This window comes from Rhynchophorus ferrugineus, unplaced genomic scaffold (assembly GCF_030347505.1).
Source record: "Rhynchophorus ferrugineus isolate W39M unplaced genomic scaffold, kcgeb_rfMv2 rfM6, whole genome shotgun sequence".
Taxonomy (NCBI): Eukaryota; Metazoa; Arthropoda; class Insecta; order Coleoptera; family Curculionidae; genus Rhynchophorus; species Rhynchophorus ferrugineus.
The window spans coordinates 8,037,282-8,054,128 of NW_027472585.1; the positions used below are offsets into that span (position 1 = coordinate 8,037,282).

Genomic DNA, 16,847 nt, shown 5'->3' on the forward strand with positions numbered 1-16,847 from the left:
TCAATATGATGCGGAAAAAAAAATATTTTCATAATTGTATTCGCAAAGAAAATAAGTTTGAATCTAATAACATGTTTCGACTATTTTTCAATAGTTATATTTTCTAGTTGAGTTAAATATCTTTGCAAAATATAAAAAATTAAAAATGGTTATCAAATGAAAGTATAAAACATTGAATAATATTCGTATTATACATTGTTTATTTAATACATAAATTATTTTTGATATTACATTTATTTATTTTATTTTTATTATGTTTATTTAAAATTTTATTATGTTTATTTTATATTTTACGTCTAATTATCTAAAATTGTTAAGATTTTGACTGATATTTGTCACAATTCAATGCTATAGGGTTGCACAGTTAGCTTTTGGGGTTTTCTCTTAATTTTTAAGCGTTATGAGACAATTTAATACAATATATACTGTCTATCATTGGCTACAACTTTCTTATTCATAAGCCTTGCATTATGATAATGAAGCGCCGTTTTGTGACACCATAGGGGTGATTAGCTTTTGAAGCATCTCTGGAAAACTATTTTTAATTAAACCAGAATTACCACGTGTTTTTAAAATGCCATCTATGTGACTCATCTGAAGATATGTTCTAGTTAAAGAAGTTAAACAAAAACTCTCGGCAATTAACTCCGAACTTAAATTTTCATTGTACTAAATGTTTTCCAAACATACAAGTTGGTATGACACAACCTAATAAATAATAGAGAATTTTAATATTTAAAACATTAAAAATAGTGTTTTATTTAATAGGTATATATTAGGCTTTTTAGGCAACAAAATCTCAAGTGGAGATAATAAAGATAAAGTTTAGAAGATAAAAGTTAAATGAAATTAAAAGAAACTAAGAAGAAAAGAAAGTATTAAAAAATATAAACAATAAAACAGACAAGATAAACGATAACAATTAACCACAGCTGTTGAAAACAAAAAAGAAACAGAAGAAAATAGAAACATGAAAGTGAAAACAAAATAAATGGTTATCGAATAGGGTATCATCAAAACAAAAACATAAAATTATGCAAAGCGTCAAGAGAACGCTAATAGTAATGATGTTAAGAAACTGGAAAATTTGCAAGGATGAACTTAAAGAACCAATAAATCAAAGAAACAAAGAGAACATGTATAATGATCAACAAAAATAACACAGCAATATGAAAGAAAAAAGTTCAAATAAACAATACAATCGTATTGACAAATTCTAGTTCATATTAACAAAATATATGCTCATGCATGGGAATAGGAAAGATACAGCAACAATTTTAGTAGCAGTAGTAGTTATCAGTAGACAACAAAATGACATTTCTGATATATATGTATATATATATATATATGTATATATATATATATATATATATATATATATATATATATATGATTGGCGTAATAATCTTATTTAAAAATAATAGAGAGTTATAATATTTAAAATATTAAAAATAATGTTTGAGTCGATAAGTATATATTAGGCATCTTAAGCATAAAACAAGTAAAAAGTAATATTAAAATACCACATTATGAATATACAGATTGTTTTTAAAAGAATGAATAATGATTTAGAACCTAGTATAATTATTGAATATTGAGTCTTATTCGGTAATTATATGTTAGGCATTTTAAGCATTAAACAAATAAAAAGTAATATTAAAATATCACTTTTTGTTCTTATAATAATTACTGTATCTGAAATATACAGAGGGTTCCTTAATTAAACAAATAATAACTTAAATTTATGTATTATACCTGCCGTATTGTAAATAAACTATACTTGGTTAATTTCTCAAGTGGGACTGCACCTATTACAAGTACCCTTTTTAAAAATAACCGCCATTACATCGAATCAATGAATCTATCGCTAATTGTCGAAAATTGGAATGATTGGTGTCAATATTTACGCAAAAAAAAACGTGCCCGCAAACCCATATATATAAAGTTTAAGCTCTGTGGCGCCTTCATATCCCCGCCACATTCCCTTTTCAACGTTTTGGTCCGTCGAGCCAAATCTCGCGCCATTTATTTTCAGTTCGTCTTTCAAGCCGACAACACCGCGCCGACTCGCGTCCTCTGTGAATTTTTTGGTGAACGAAGAACGACTTCCAAAAGTGGCAACATGGGAAAGACCTCCAACAGTTCAGCACCATTACAAAGCGCTTGTAAAAAGGTAACTTTATGACAGTTTTTCAGGGGATTGTTTGTAGTTTAACCTCTCGCGGGGGGACGAAACGAGAATCGCACCAGGCTTTGCGCCAGAAGTACAGTGCTTTCAAAAGTTTCACATCATCAGTACAAAATTTTATACGGTGTCCGCTTTTGCCGGTTATTATTAGTATTATCAATTATATGTTCTTAAAATCGCGTACTTTAAATTTTTATCAGCCGGTTGTTTTATCAATAAGCCCTAGAATCGATATCATAGCAGATGGTCGTAGGCCCATTTAATAATCAGCCTCGATAAGGAATTATTAAATTACGAAATTTTTATCGCCTGAGAAAGAAAACATTCAACAAAACCGAACAGGACAGAGAGAAATTCGAAAACGTACCCCAAGTTGATAGAAACTCGAGGTTTTTACCGGCTGGTGGCTTTAAGCGAGTGGAAAAGTACTGGGTAATAAAAGAGAGGTTCAGTGGCGGCCATTTTCTTTTTGCCTTTTATTTTGTTTTACACTGTATAATATATATTTTAGCCGCTTCCACACTGTTAGTTCCAACAATGTTGCTTTTTTTATTTTTTGGCACCGTGTGAATATTTTCGAACAGCACGTTAACAACTCACAGACAATATTTACGCGAAACTTTACCAACTTTTATCAGTAACATACCAATAAAACCAACGAGTAGACTGTGGCATTGTGGCAAAATCAACTTCCGAATACAAATAGAAGAACTAACCCACATTCGCGATAAGCAGTCATAATACTTTCAGATATGACGCTATACAAACTACCAAAAAAAAACAGCAAAAACCTTTATCAAAGTCCCATGTGGCAGTGGAAAAGTACCGGGTAAAGTAGACAGCCTGTACATGGTCGTGCGACTCCCAATATTCAATTGAAACTTGAAATTTATTCGAATTCTTTTCGATCTTTAATCTAGACAATTCTAGAATATCGATTTATTTTTCGTTTTTGAATACAGTGAAATTAATATAATAAAACCATAATATGAAATCCGTCATAAAATTAGTTAATTAGGGAATTACAGTTCAAGCAAAAGCCAAAAGAGTTGCTAAACAATAACAATAAACGTGGTTATTCTAAATTTTCATGTAAAAATCAGTGAATTTTATCCTAAAACGATCCTTAAAAGTAAAGAAGAATCTATCGCGGAACTTTCAAACCAGTGTCGTTCGTTGAAATTAGTAATTTTTTAATTTCTCATTTTAATATCGTTTAATTATGCTTTATATTAAATGAATTCTACGCCAATGTTGTGGTTTTCTGTAAAATTGCAAATATTGAATGCAAATCAATATGTTATTGCCATAGTAGACTAAAACATCTTATCAGAAATATTTTGATTCATTAAAATTAATTTTTATTAGAAACTGATAAATGATAATAGTTTCATCATACTTACTTAGCAAAATAACTTGAGAAATAAAATGACTAAGAATAATCCTAACTACTATGAAAACGAGTTACTACTTCTGTTATCAGTTGAGATTACCACCGGTTGTATGGTTACTGATACATTTATATTAAAATAAATTTCTGACTTACAGTTACAACAACAGTCGACAAGTCAAATAGAATTAACGTTAAATTTGTACACTTTATTTATACATGTTTACCTTTGAACAAGAAGAAGAAGTTGAATAAGCATCAGACAAAATATATCAAATATATATTTTTCCATTATTGAGTATTTATGCAACAGTATATGTCAATCAGAATGACGACAAAATATTTTGAAAATATAATATGGCAATAATCTCGTAGAATCCCTGGTACATCTTTTTACGAAAAACTATGACGTCAACTAAAACCAAAATCAATAGAATATGTAGCAATAAATGTTCTTAATGTTAATCATTTTCGCTAAAACTATATTGGATTCAGATGAAATAAAACCCAGTATAATTAATGTGAATCGAGTCAATAAACAAAACTGCAAATTATAATTGAACTTTTTATTTATTTATTTTTTTAAGCTCAGGTACAATCGTTATTGTTACTGAACTTTATTGCCGATTTTTATGACTATCGTTCCGCAGACGTAGTAGTTTGTTGAGTTGCATAGATACTAAATTAATTTTAGGAAAATACCGATAATAGATTTCTTCTTCTTGGAAAAAACAAGTAGCGTCAATTATTAATAAAATGAATTAAATTAATATGGATAAAGATTAATTCTCAAAAATGCAATGCAATAGCTTTTTGACAGTAGTTGTCTAATTTTAGATTGAATGTATTTAATAACATATTTTATCAGATCATTAAAGTAATATATTTTAACTGTGAACTAAAAATAGAAACATGTAATTCAAAAACTTATGTAATATTTGCGTAAGTTGATAGCGTGTGGAATTCCTTTTCGCCGTCGGACCAAGGTCATCATTGACGTCCCATCCCGCAAATCAACACCGACACTACCATTTTTTACATCGCTGAAGATGACCTTAATATAAATCAACAATACCGTTAATTCTAACCATACCGATCATTGACATCGGTAAATAAACTTGGAGGAAATGGCAAAATAATTCTAATTCGACCGGTAGAAATCAACCGTCCGGGATGGTTTAAGTAGTATTTATCTTTTATGTTACTTAAATTGATACCACGCCCTTTGAGTCATGGCAATACTCAAATTTCGTACATTGCATCATTCGTTTTGGTTCCGCATCATTCGGTTTCCTGAAAATTATATCGTTAAACCAGGAAATACGTTACAGCTTCAATCTAGCATTTCTACTTTCTTCTTCGTGGTCTCTTGTTGTAAGGAAACTACGGTGGCTCGTTTATTGCCGCTTATGTCGGAACTTTATTTATCAAATGTACCTTACCTTGAATGCATATATCTGTAAAAAAACAGCCACGCCAGTGCTTTAATAATTGACACTGTGTAAATTAATTCATTCGTTTGAGCTAAACAAGCCGCGTAATCGGCAACGACGTGGATAAATCGAAGGAGAGTGTAACGTACCTTTTCCTGAATCAGATGGAAAAGCTGGAAGAATCTCGTCTGGCCGATCCTAAATGGATTTAAAAATAGACTACAGTAGAAAAGCAAAAAAGCAGCCACCGTGACTAATTTCCATGTGATCAACCTTGGATCACGTGATCGGCTAAATAGTATGCGAACTAACCTAGTGCTAGGTCAGTGGCGTCGTTATATCCATTAACTTTTTTATTTAGATCTTATAACGAGCCGATGTGGTTTCATTAAGACAAAATAATAACGAACATGTCGCCAATTATTATTTAAAATATTCTAGACAGCATTGCGTTAAGTATGTAAGCCACTGTTTAACACATTTCATAGACTGAATACTAACGTTATGCAAAATTCCACACGCACAAATGCATGACACAATAGAGGATTCATACACCGTAGTGTCGCCGAGCATATACGTCGGTACCCGATATTCTGTTTTCTGGGAATTCTCCAATCCCATTAAAATATTTTCTCATCATTAATCACTGACCAAAGAAGCATTATCCGAACATTCCTTTTCATGTGGATTTTTCCGTGAAATAGATTCAGGTAAAAAAAAGTTACCCATTCAATATCTTGCTGAGAGAATAACCGACATTCCTTTCACAGGATGGTTAAACCTGTTTTCACAAGAATAAATATGAAACGGTCTTCTATACCTATTTATGGACCCGTTTCTATTCAGTATCAATCCCTATTGACCAAACGTTCTTATTCCAAGAAACTGGTTCCAAGGCAACTTTTACTTTCTCGTAGCATTATATAGAATTTCAAAAAGCATTATGGAGTTTATCTTCGCTAACAATTACCGTTAGTCATAACCCGTACATCCGGCGCCATCTAGCGACCGTTTATGCACAACACATATAAAAGATTGATCAGACAAAAACATTCCACTATAATGTTTATGTTGTTAAATTATAATGGTTATTGTTTGTGGCAACAACGCGAAAAAAATCGCACCTGTATTGCTGATACGACGCGTGTTCGAATTCGCTTTAATGGCACGTAAATATTTCCAAATAGCACCATTTGTAAATTAAGCTGATTCCGTCTGAACGTTTGAAAATGGTAGACTTTGGCCGTATTAATTTATGCGACGCAAAACGATATGACCCGTCGCAGAATTTAGAATTGCAAATGTTCCTCGGCTTTCTCTAATGCTTTTTCTCTTTAACATGGTCGAGACTCGATGTGATAACGCCACGGTACGCCACTGATGACGCGAATATCCAAGTGAAAGGCCGCCCATTGCATAACTGGTTCTGGGTAGATTCTCTTTACCATTAAAGGTACCAACATCGTTGGGAATGCAAGTGATAACAGTCGAAATAGAATGCATATTGTTTCCATTTGATATTGGCAATAATATCAGGATTGTGGTCATTAGTAGATTGGAACGAACAATCTTAACAACAGAACAATACGGTTTTGACTGCTTCGTCAGAATTAATTATCAAAAATTTAACTAAAAATAATAACCGTATGGAGAAATGTTTAGAGTACTGTATGGGTGTGGTAATACACCACACCCAATCTTCATTTGTTTTGCGTCTTTAGAGTTACGCCACACATTATCACAAAAAACCTGTATGATCGATAAAACAGTCTAAATCTAAGTAAGTCTCAACACCATATGCATATAAAATATAAAATACTTTTTCTAAATGTCTTAAGATCTATTTTTTTCTGAATTATTAAAAAATATATTTTTTATTTTTGTTATACTATTTAATACGCTATATACCTAAATGCTTTTTCTTCATAAAAGAAGTATTTCCACCTAACATAAAATGTTTCACGATATATTGGTGCTAAAATCAACATCCAAAGCAATTAAATAATTATATTCAGTGTTTGACATAGTAAAGGAATAACTATTTATTTTAATATTAGCACTTAATATTTCCCTGACAATGGAATATCTGAAAATTATTTAAAGAGACTATAAATCTACGATATTTCATTCACTTTCTTTCACCATCATCTTGTGTATTTAAGAGAAATCGAAGTATTTGAACATCTTTTCTGCAATCATCAGTGTAATAGCAGCAACACAATAGTACAATACAATAATCACATATAAAATTAACATAAAACGCTAAAATTTTACAAAGCTATCACTCAATATTTTACTAAATCTATTTTCTCATGGTACAAAGTTCATAATTATAATGGCAATCAAAGAACTCATTTGCATACTTAATTTTCAATAAATAATATTAATAACAAATAACAACATCAACAAATTACAGCTTAGTACATATTACCGTTAATAGAGAGTAAAGTTCTATGTTGGCTGCGTCTAAAAAAATTGACCATGAAACAAAAACAAAACAATTTACAAAATATAAACACAACATAAATTCGAGTCTACAAAACCATAATATTGTTGACCCAATTTAGTTTATAAATAGGCGACTAATTTCCGGTTAAAATTAGACATATCTACAGGCAACCTGAGCAACGTTTTGCAAATTTTCTTATAGTTAAAAATAGATAGAAGTGAATAGATCTTCGTGCCCATCCTAGTTCGGAATGTTTCCGATCTACCCACCAAGTAACTCAGACCTTATCCTCTTCCTGTGTATTATAATCGGTGATAATATCTTAAAGAATCTAGTAAATGTAGACAGCGTTTTAGCACGGGACAATGCAGATTAGAAATGCATAATATCTTATTGTGAACGTACAGATTGTGTACTTTCACATTAGTCGTCTGGCGAAGCAAATTTCTAATTAATATTTCTATTATTAATAATTGGGACAATGACAGTAGTCAACAATCGCAAAAATATCGCCTGAAATGGAATTAATGGATTTTTTTAAATTAATCTCTTAGAATGTCAACAATCTGCCCGTGGACAATAAGTATTACTGTATGATTTCCGTTATATAATATAACCATCCTAACATGTAGAAGATCACTTCAGTAAGTGACCTGCTGTACAACTTATATTCTAAATCTTTTTAACTTATTTTAAAATCTATCCTAACTTATTCTAAAGACTATTCTAACTTATTCTAGAGATTATTAAATCTCACTCTATGTGTCTATTAATCAGTTTCTATGGTAGTTTGCGTTTGAGCCTACACACTTCACTGTCATCACGCACATTTAACTGTTTGGCGAGTGCATTGGGATGCACTAATAGTCTTTCAGAATACTTCGAGTCACACTCGTTATGGGTTCTAAGAGGATATCGCGTTGAATCAGTTTATTGGACACGTATTATGGGGCATCGACGATCACTCGCGACACTTTATTTTAACCTCTATAGGATATCTATGTTAAATTTGCCTACGTATTGACTTATACCGCAAAACCTTGTTATCTAATAACAATTTAGATTTACGCCCTGTCAGCCATTACATTTGGTTTAGTTTAAGCCCAAGCTGTTTGCGTTTTGTAATGGATTTATGATTTTATTTTCGTATTTATAACGATATTGATAATTTATTTGATAAAATATAACCGGAAATATAACCAAAAAAAAGTCGAAGACGAAAAAATAGTTCTTGGACTAGAAAATATATTAGAAAAAAAATTAGATATATTTTTATTCAATATTTTTACAAGTCTAGGATGCAAACGTCATCTGGTTCTCTACGATCTTTGAGAAATGTTTGACATTTTTTTATCTACATTAAACTATTTCTCACACCACCTATGAAGTCGGGCATTTATTTCATGTAGTGATATACCGTGGAGGCTTTATCCATCTAATTAACAATAGGTATATCCAAGTAATGTTCTTTACTTTTACCACCGAGCATACTTATCTTTTTACATTTAGTTCTTGTTTTCTTCGATGCAGTGTTTCCTTGCCAAATCATTTTGATATCACTGTATTTCTCCTTAGTTTCCTCTAGTTAGTTCACTCATTAGCATAATCCTATCCCAGGTGGATGCCTTTCAGGCTAACAGTTTCCTCTGAAATAATTGTATTAAATTTTGTTTGTATTAAAAAAACTACTCACTTTTTTATACATTCCTTAAATCTGACCTCTATTTATCTCAATTGTGTTCAAAGTAACTAATAAGGGACGCTGTTTCTGACTGACTATCTAATATTTGAGATGGATTTAAACAAGCAAAGCGTCAAACAACGTTTGAGGCTTATAACTAATGTTTTGAAAATTTTTGCAGACGTTTGACTAACAGATGGCTTTTATTGACTGATTAGGTTACATATTCGAGCGTATCAGACAAACTGTATCTCTTTTTAACAAGAATAAAATAAGAAGGGATATACTGTCTGATTCTAAATTATATATTAATTAATTATTAATAAAAATTGCGATAGGAAATACGTTAAGTATCTTTTTAAGTAGACCATAGATATATCGGAAAATAAAAAATATCGATATTCTTTAAAAATGTTAGAAAGTATCGATATTTTTAATAAAAATTTAATAGATTATTGATTAATTAACTTTTTTTTTATTTCAGGCGCAATTGATCGCCCAGAGAGACGAAAAATCGGGCGGTGTAAACGTAGTCGTTATGGCAAAGTAAGTAAACGGAGTTCCATGTTGTTTTCTATCACAAATTAAAACCTTAAAAAATATCATCCATCGAACATTGCAATGCTTCTTTTTTCAACAAGGTATTTCGAGTTAGAATTATTATATTCATATAAAGTTTGTTCATTGTTTTACAACAGGATAATGTGTTTTGTTGATGTACACTTGATAGAAAAATTTATTGATTGTTGATTTATTAGTATTATTTTTGAAAACCATGTATATCTGCAGGCGTACATATATATTTATATATGTTAGGGTGCTTTACTTCCTTTTATTGTGGGACCCGTACGTACTTGACCTTATGATACGCTGTTTTTTTTTTTTTTGAAAAAGAAGCTTCGATCATTATCAGATTATGTTCCATCGAATCATTTCGGCATGATCTATGCTTGTTCTATTTACTTTTGTTAAGTTTCACGTGATAAAGTGCATTGTAAGTCACAAGCACTTACTGGTCCTTTTATACCTTTTAATTTTTTTTGCCACACTGTCTATAATTTTTACTAATCTCGTCTACAATTCGTCTTCTCTATAGACATCATAAAAGATATGGAGAACCGATTACCAACTTCTGACAGAACTAAACTGTTATCGTTAACATGAACCTAAGCCAGGGGCGAATCATATAATGTCATCATAATGATGATTATGTACATCGTTGATTTTTATAATTGTAATAAGATTTGTTTAAAAAAAACAATGTTAACGATAGTATAAAAAATGTTTATTGAAAAAGTATCAACTAAATTTTAACAGAATTCTTGAAACTCGAACTAAATTGTATTCGAATATAAGAAAAAAAAGTTGATTATTTTAAAGAGATGAATTGTTTTGTCTCGTCCTCATACACATGTAAAGCTAGTGTTGATTTATACACGGTGAGAACAGCTGTAGATAGGCTACCAGGGTCACATGATTTATGCTCAAAGGCAGTATAACTTCCAGTGATCTCGTAATATTACGTTTAAGGTTCCAAGAAATTGTTTAATACTTTTAATTCCTTATTCAACTTTTAATCCTGGATATATTACATCTCCAGACAGCCGCTTTATATAACAGCTCCTTCCTGATGAAGCAGCCAAAAGGATACACCATGAACATTAAGATTGTGTTCAAATTCCAGTAGATCAGGCCAGTTACCAGCAATTGCAATTTGGCTTTGGTGGATTGGAGTTGATTCCACTTAATTTAATGACTTTTTCAGAAGGGAACAGCCTTGTTTTTCAGATCTTTTCAAAATTTTCAATTCTTTCAAACATCCTACCAGCTTTGTGGTGATGGTGGTCTGTGGTGAAAATCTGAATGTCTTACAGCCATAATAGCAGCATTATCATATATTTGACCTATACAGTTACTTATATCGATGTCATCAGCTTCAAGGTTGCTCAAAAACATGTTGGAAATTCCTTCAGCTCTTTTTTCTTCTGTTACAATGAAATTTATTATAACATTACAGAATTTAACGCACTGAGACAAGAAAATTCTGGCATTCTAAAATAAACAAACATATGCATTAATATATCCAATTGAACTCTAATATCCAATCGAAAATAATCAGTAACTGTGATAACTCTAGAATTCTGAACTCGTTGATCCAATTTTTCTTTTTTGAAATGTAAACATCATTGTTTTGGAAACCACCTCAAATGTATAATTTTAATTAAAATTCGTCAGTATCCGTTATTTAATTATTACTATTCGGATATGTATAATTTAAAAAAGCACTTAAATAATATCACAATTAGACTTCTTGTAAAATAAACAAAAGTTATGCCCATAAAGCAGACAAATTTAGAATGCTTTCTCCCCTGTATAAAGTTGTATCCAAATTTTGTTCCTACTTCATACTAGTTATAATATTTGTATAAAACATTTTCAAAATACATCAAAAACAAAATCCAATCTGGCAACTAATAACTTACTTTCTAATTGTGCATTGTTGTTGCCTTAAATTTTATTAAAAAAAATCAATTAGTCCAAGACATACTTAAACATACAATATTTTACAAACTTTCTTTTCTTCTTTATTTATTTCTATAGGTACTTAATTGGAAAATATATTTTATATATCTCAATACAATTATATATTTTAATGAATTTAAATGAATTATGTTCCTGTTCGAAAACCTCATGTAGTAGATCATAAAAGATTTCCCGAAGTTTATCATTATTTACTTTTAAAAACCGTTTCTGCGCTAGACCTATACTTTGAAAAATAATTATTTTTATTTGAACCGTCACATCCTGAAATATAATACGCATATTATGATTTTGTACTTAAACAAGTAATATTTACCTTGAATGCTACAAAAATAACAACTATCACAGCAAATTTCCTTATAACCTCTAGTGATTCGAACACGCAAAATGTAGTGTCCCATTTAAGTACCCATTCTATTATATTTTTATATTTTATGGTTATAACTCTGTCTGTATGTAAAAGAAAATGTTTGGTTATGTTACGAATTAACCAAAATGTCAAGTTACTCGACGACAACAAAGCAATTCATCAAAAATATTTATGATTAACTTGAGTGATAATAAAGATTTCCCTTATCTTCTTTACACTTTGACTTCTTTAAAGTTAGAATCTATGAAATAAGTAATTGCCGATTCAATTAAGGTTATTCAACACTAATATGTGTTTTATTAAACCTAGTATGAACATGTAAAGCTAATCGGGATGTTTGTCTGTCAAAGTAAGTGTTCATGGTTGCCGTAACTATCAAGACGGCTTTCTTATCTTCGGCAATCCCCTCTTTTACGATGTCTGAACCGTGCGTCCTGCGCAGTTACTCGCAATATATGAAATCGTCGATGCCAATGCGTTTATACATGGTTGCCCAGTGTTGTTTTGATAATATTTTGTAAGTTTAGTCAATCAATATTGGCACAACACTAGTTTTCGGAGCCCTCATACGAAGTACGGCCCTCGTGGTTGTGTGCGGCATAGCTAGGCCTAGCTAGGTTATGCTGCTGATTGGGAGCTGCGGGAATTCTCGTTGGAGTGTCTACGGTACAACTGCACAAATTTTATTTTATTATTTATTTTTTATTTGACCACAAGAAACAGTCAAACCATTTTAATTCAAATAATAGTCTCAACAGTACTATCGTCCATGCCCATCTCCCATCGATCCCGTTCGCCGCCTTTCAACAAACAAACAACAACAATCCCCTCATCCCCAGATACCCCCATCCCGTCGAAAATCGTTTCTCCCTGAGCGCGATCAAAAAACAGAGACCAGTTTCTTTCTAACTAACACTGTATCAGTCCCTTTTATGTTTAAAAAAAAACCTCGATGTCCCAAGGCCCAGTTTACACAGCTACAAGAATCGTAAGTATTTATGCTGCTTTTTACCCATTATCATCAGTACATTTTCATTATCTGTCCGGTCAGTCAAGTCGATTTTCGTTCTGGGAACTGTGCATATGTGTAAACAGGGTCTTTTATCGTTTGGTCACCGTCTAATCCGGTCTCAAATTACAGTTATAAAGCCGACAAAGCCGGAGTGCCCGTACAGACAGCATCGGCTAATGGATCCACCGTTCCACTGTTTGACAACCGGAAACAGGATCCAGAGGTTGGAGATTATGACCCGTTCCAGCATAGGAAGGTGGCACATCCCACTTCGTAAGTAATCTATGTTATTATATATAAGTACACAGTTATAATAGTTTATAGGTTAGGGTTGTGTTTGATTATTTTTACATAGAACTCTTTTCCATGCAACCTATGGGTTAGAGTTCTAGGTTAACAATTGTATATCCAAGTAATATATTTTACATTCATTAGAGAGCATATTTACCTTTTATGCTTAGTTCTTGTGTCCTTTCGTACAGTGTTTGTAAAGACATTTTGATATCACTGTATTTCTGCTTAGTTTATTCTGTTAATACATGTATACATCTTTCTTGATAAAACTAGATTTAATCACTGCATTTTCCTTAATGCATTTGGCATATCTGCAAAACTTATTCTCCCCTTATTACTTATGCTCCCCTGATACATTTTAACCAAATGCTCATGTATATTCTAAACAATTACACACATATCTGTACACATAAATCGTTTACACTCTACAATAATATTTCCTACAATTAACATATATTAATTATATATTCACCTTTAGTTGTTTCCACTCTCATCATAGAAGTTAGCAGCATTGAATCATATATATATTCAGAAAGTTTCATTCAGGTGTCTAACTAAGCTATTAATTTCTAATCTATTTAACATTTGTTCACTATTCCATCATTTGTCAATTTCTTTTTCAATATGTCTAATCCAGTTCGTTCAAACTGATGGTGTTATTAACCAGTCCTGTTTCCAGCATGAAGTACAAGAAATATCTGCAATGAATTATTAATAAATGTTATGACTAATATATCCTAATCAATTGTTATTCCAGCGTTTAGCTTTTTCCATCAACTTTTGTTGTATATACCATTTTTATTAACATATTGAACTCTCATTCTGAAATATTCACGTCTCATCTAAATATATAAATTGAAATAATAATTATTCTTTCATTTTAAAAGCAATATCCGGAAGTTCCATTAGAATTTTTCGACTCTTGTCAATTGTTATAGCCTAGTTAATAGGTCAATTGAAAAGTCCCCGCTATCAGAATGAAATCCAAGTTTTTTAGTTAGCCCTAACCCTCAGAAGATGCGTGTATAAATTTGACAGCTGTCGGATCATTAGTTTATGAATTACAGCATTTTGAGTGAAGCAACTTTTGTTATAGCGAAAAAAATTGATAAAAAATTTCGCCTGTTGATAAAATATTGCTTTTTGAAGCAATATGATGATTGATGCCGAGTTTCCGGACACTGCCCCAATAAAATTAACCATCAAGGATTGGTATGTTGAGTTTAGAAGTGGTGAAATGAATATCGAAGACGGTGAACGCAGTGGACGCCCAAAAGAGGTTGTTACCGACGAAAACATTAAAAAAATCCACAAAATGATTTTGAATGACCGTAAATTAAAATTGAGTGAAATAGCAGACACTCTAAAAATATCAATTGAACGTGTACATCATATCTTTCAAGAATATTTGGGTATGAGAAAGCTCTTTACCAAGTGAGTGCCGCGCAAGCTCATTTTTAGCCAAAGTTTTGAAAGTTGAAGCGTAATAAACCAGAGTTTTGCGTCGATATGTAACAATGGATGAAACATCCTTCATTTCACTCCGAAGTCCAATAGACAGGCACTCGAGTAGACTGCACACGATGAACCCGCTCCAAAGCGTGGGAAAACGCAACAGTAGGCTACCAAGGTTATGGCGTCTGTATTTTGGGATGCGCATAGAATAATTTTCATTGACTACCTTGAAAAAGGAAGGACCATCAACAGCGACTATTACATAGAGTTATTGGACCGTTTGAAGGACTAAATCGCCGAAAAACGGCCGCATTTGAAGAAAAAGAAAGTACTGCTTCACCAAGACAATGCACCATGTCATAAGTCAGTGAAAACGATGGCAAAAATCCACAAATTGGGCTTCGAATTGCTTCCTCATCACCGTATTCTTCAGATCTGGCCCCCAGCGACTATTTCCTGTTCTCAGATCTCAAAAGAATGATCGCTGGGAAGAAATTTTCGTCAAATGAAGAGGTGATCGCCGAAACTGAGGCCTATTTTGAAGCAAAGAACAAATAGTACTACAAAAATGGTATCGAAAAGTTGGAGGGTCGCCATAATCAGTGCATCGTCCTTGAAGGGAATTATCTTGAATAAGAAAACTAATTTTTACAAAAAAATGTGTTTCACTATGGTAGGCCGGGGATTTTTCAATTGACCTGTTATATATTGGTTTTCAATAAATGAAAGATGATTGCTAGAAGAAATATACGTGATGAAACATAAATTTTAATACTTTTTTTCTTTTCTAGGGACTGGGATACTCTTATCCACTTACTCAAAGGCAGCTTGGGTAGTGGTATTCTCGCTATGCCACTCGCATTTGCCAATGCTGGACTCTTTCTGGGACTAATCAGTACGTTTGCTATTGGAGCGATCTGCACTTACTGCGTACACATACTGGTTAAAAGTGCGCACGAGCTAAGTCGTCGTACCAAGGTACCTAGTCTGGGTTTTGCCGAAGTTGCCGAGGCCGCCTTCTTGGAAGGGCCCGCCGCCTTCCGTCCTTGGGCCAAATTTGCCAAAGCTAGTATTAACTTATTCTTGGTCATCGACTTGCTGGGTTGCTGCTGCGTATACGTGGTGTTTGTCGCTAAGAATCTCAAGCAGGTAGTTGATTACTATACGATAGCCGAACAGCACTACGATCTGAGATACTACATGGCCGCAATGCTTCCGCTACTCATCGTCATAAACCTAATCAGAAACTTGAAATATCTCTCTCCCCTATCAATGATGGCCAACGTTCTAGTAGCAACCGGCATGGGCATCACCTTCTACTATATTTTCACCGATCTTCCATCTATCGATTCTCAACCGGCTTTTGAAAGCGTTACCAAACTACCCATCTTCTTCGGAACCGCTATCTTCGCTTTGGAAGGTATTGGTGTAGTAATGCCGCTAGAAAACAACATGAAAACTCCCCAACACTTCATCGGATGCCCTGGAGTTCTTAATACCGGTATGACTTTTGTCGTAATCCTCTACGCTTCCACTGGATTCTTTGGATTTTTGAAATATGGGGAAGAAACCGAGGGTAGTGTTACTCTAAATCTGCCTCAAGATGAAATGTAAGTACTTTCATGTTTACAATTTAAAAAAATATTACAAGCGCTTATTTTAGAGAAATATCATATTCTGAAAGTATCATATATATAAATAAATTAGCTAGACTAATTTTATAGTAATATTTCGGTGATTTACATACCATTAGAAATTGAATTGAAACAAAAAATTGAATCATATATAACAAATAATAGGTTAGAGGAAAGGTAATTTCGGGTTTTTTCATATTATACATTATACGATCCTCTAGAGGCACTGTTGCAATATGACCAGTTTTCCCTAAGGAATAGGCCTCCATTTTCTTTGAAGTGCTTCGTGCGCGAATAACTTTTGTTGGATTCGGTTCATCTTGGAACACCCATACAGTCGACTGCTGCTTATTTTCGGACTCATACGAATATATCCATGATTCGTCACCTGTTACGATTT

General features: G+C 32.4%; 1 protein-coding gene across 6 annotated transcripts in view; it reads left to right on the forward strand.

Moving 5' to 3' along the window:
* The window catches only part of LOC143198605 (proton-coupled amino acid transporter-like protein pathetic), a 99,592-nt gene that overhangs the window by 78,561 nt on the left and 4,184 nt on the right, over positions 1-16,847 (forward strand). For 4 of the 6 annotated variants that reach the window (XM_076407937.1, XM_076407936.1, XM_076407940.1 and 1 more), the window contains exons 2-4: positions 9,626-9,687; positions 13,194-13,337; positions 15,605-16,423. In XM_076407937.1, coding sequence (XP_076264052.1) covers positions 9,680-9,687; positions 13,194-13,337; positions 15,605-16,423 — 971 coding nt within the window. In that variant the 5' untranslated portion in view covers positions 9,626-9,679. Of the gene's footprint in view, positions 1-1,965; positions 2,174-9,625; positions 9,688-13,193; positions 13,338-15,604; positions 16,424-16,847 lie in introns of those variants that run through there. The other 2 variants (XR_013006253.1, XM_076407935.1) reach the window with 1 other exon arrangement.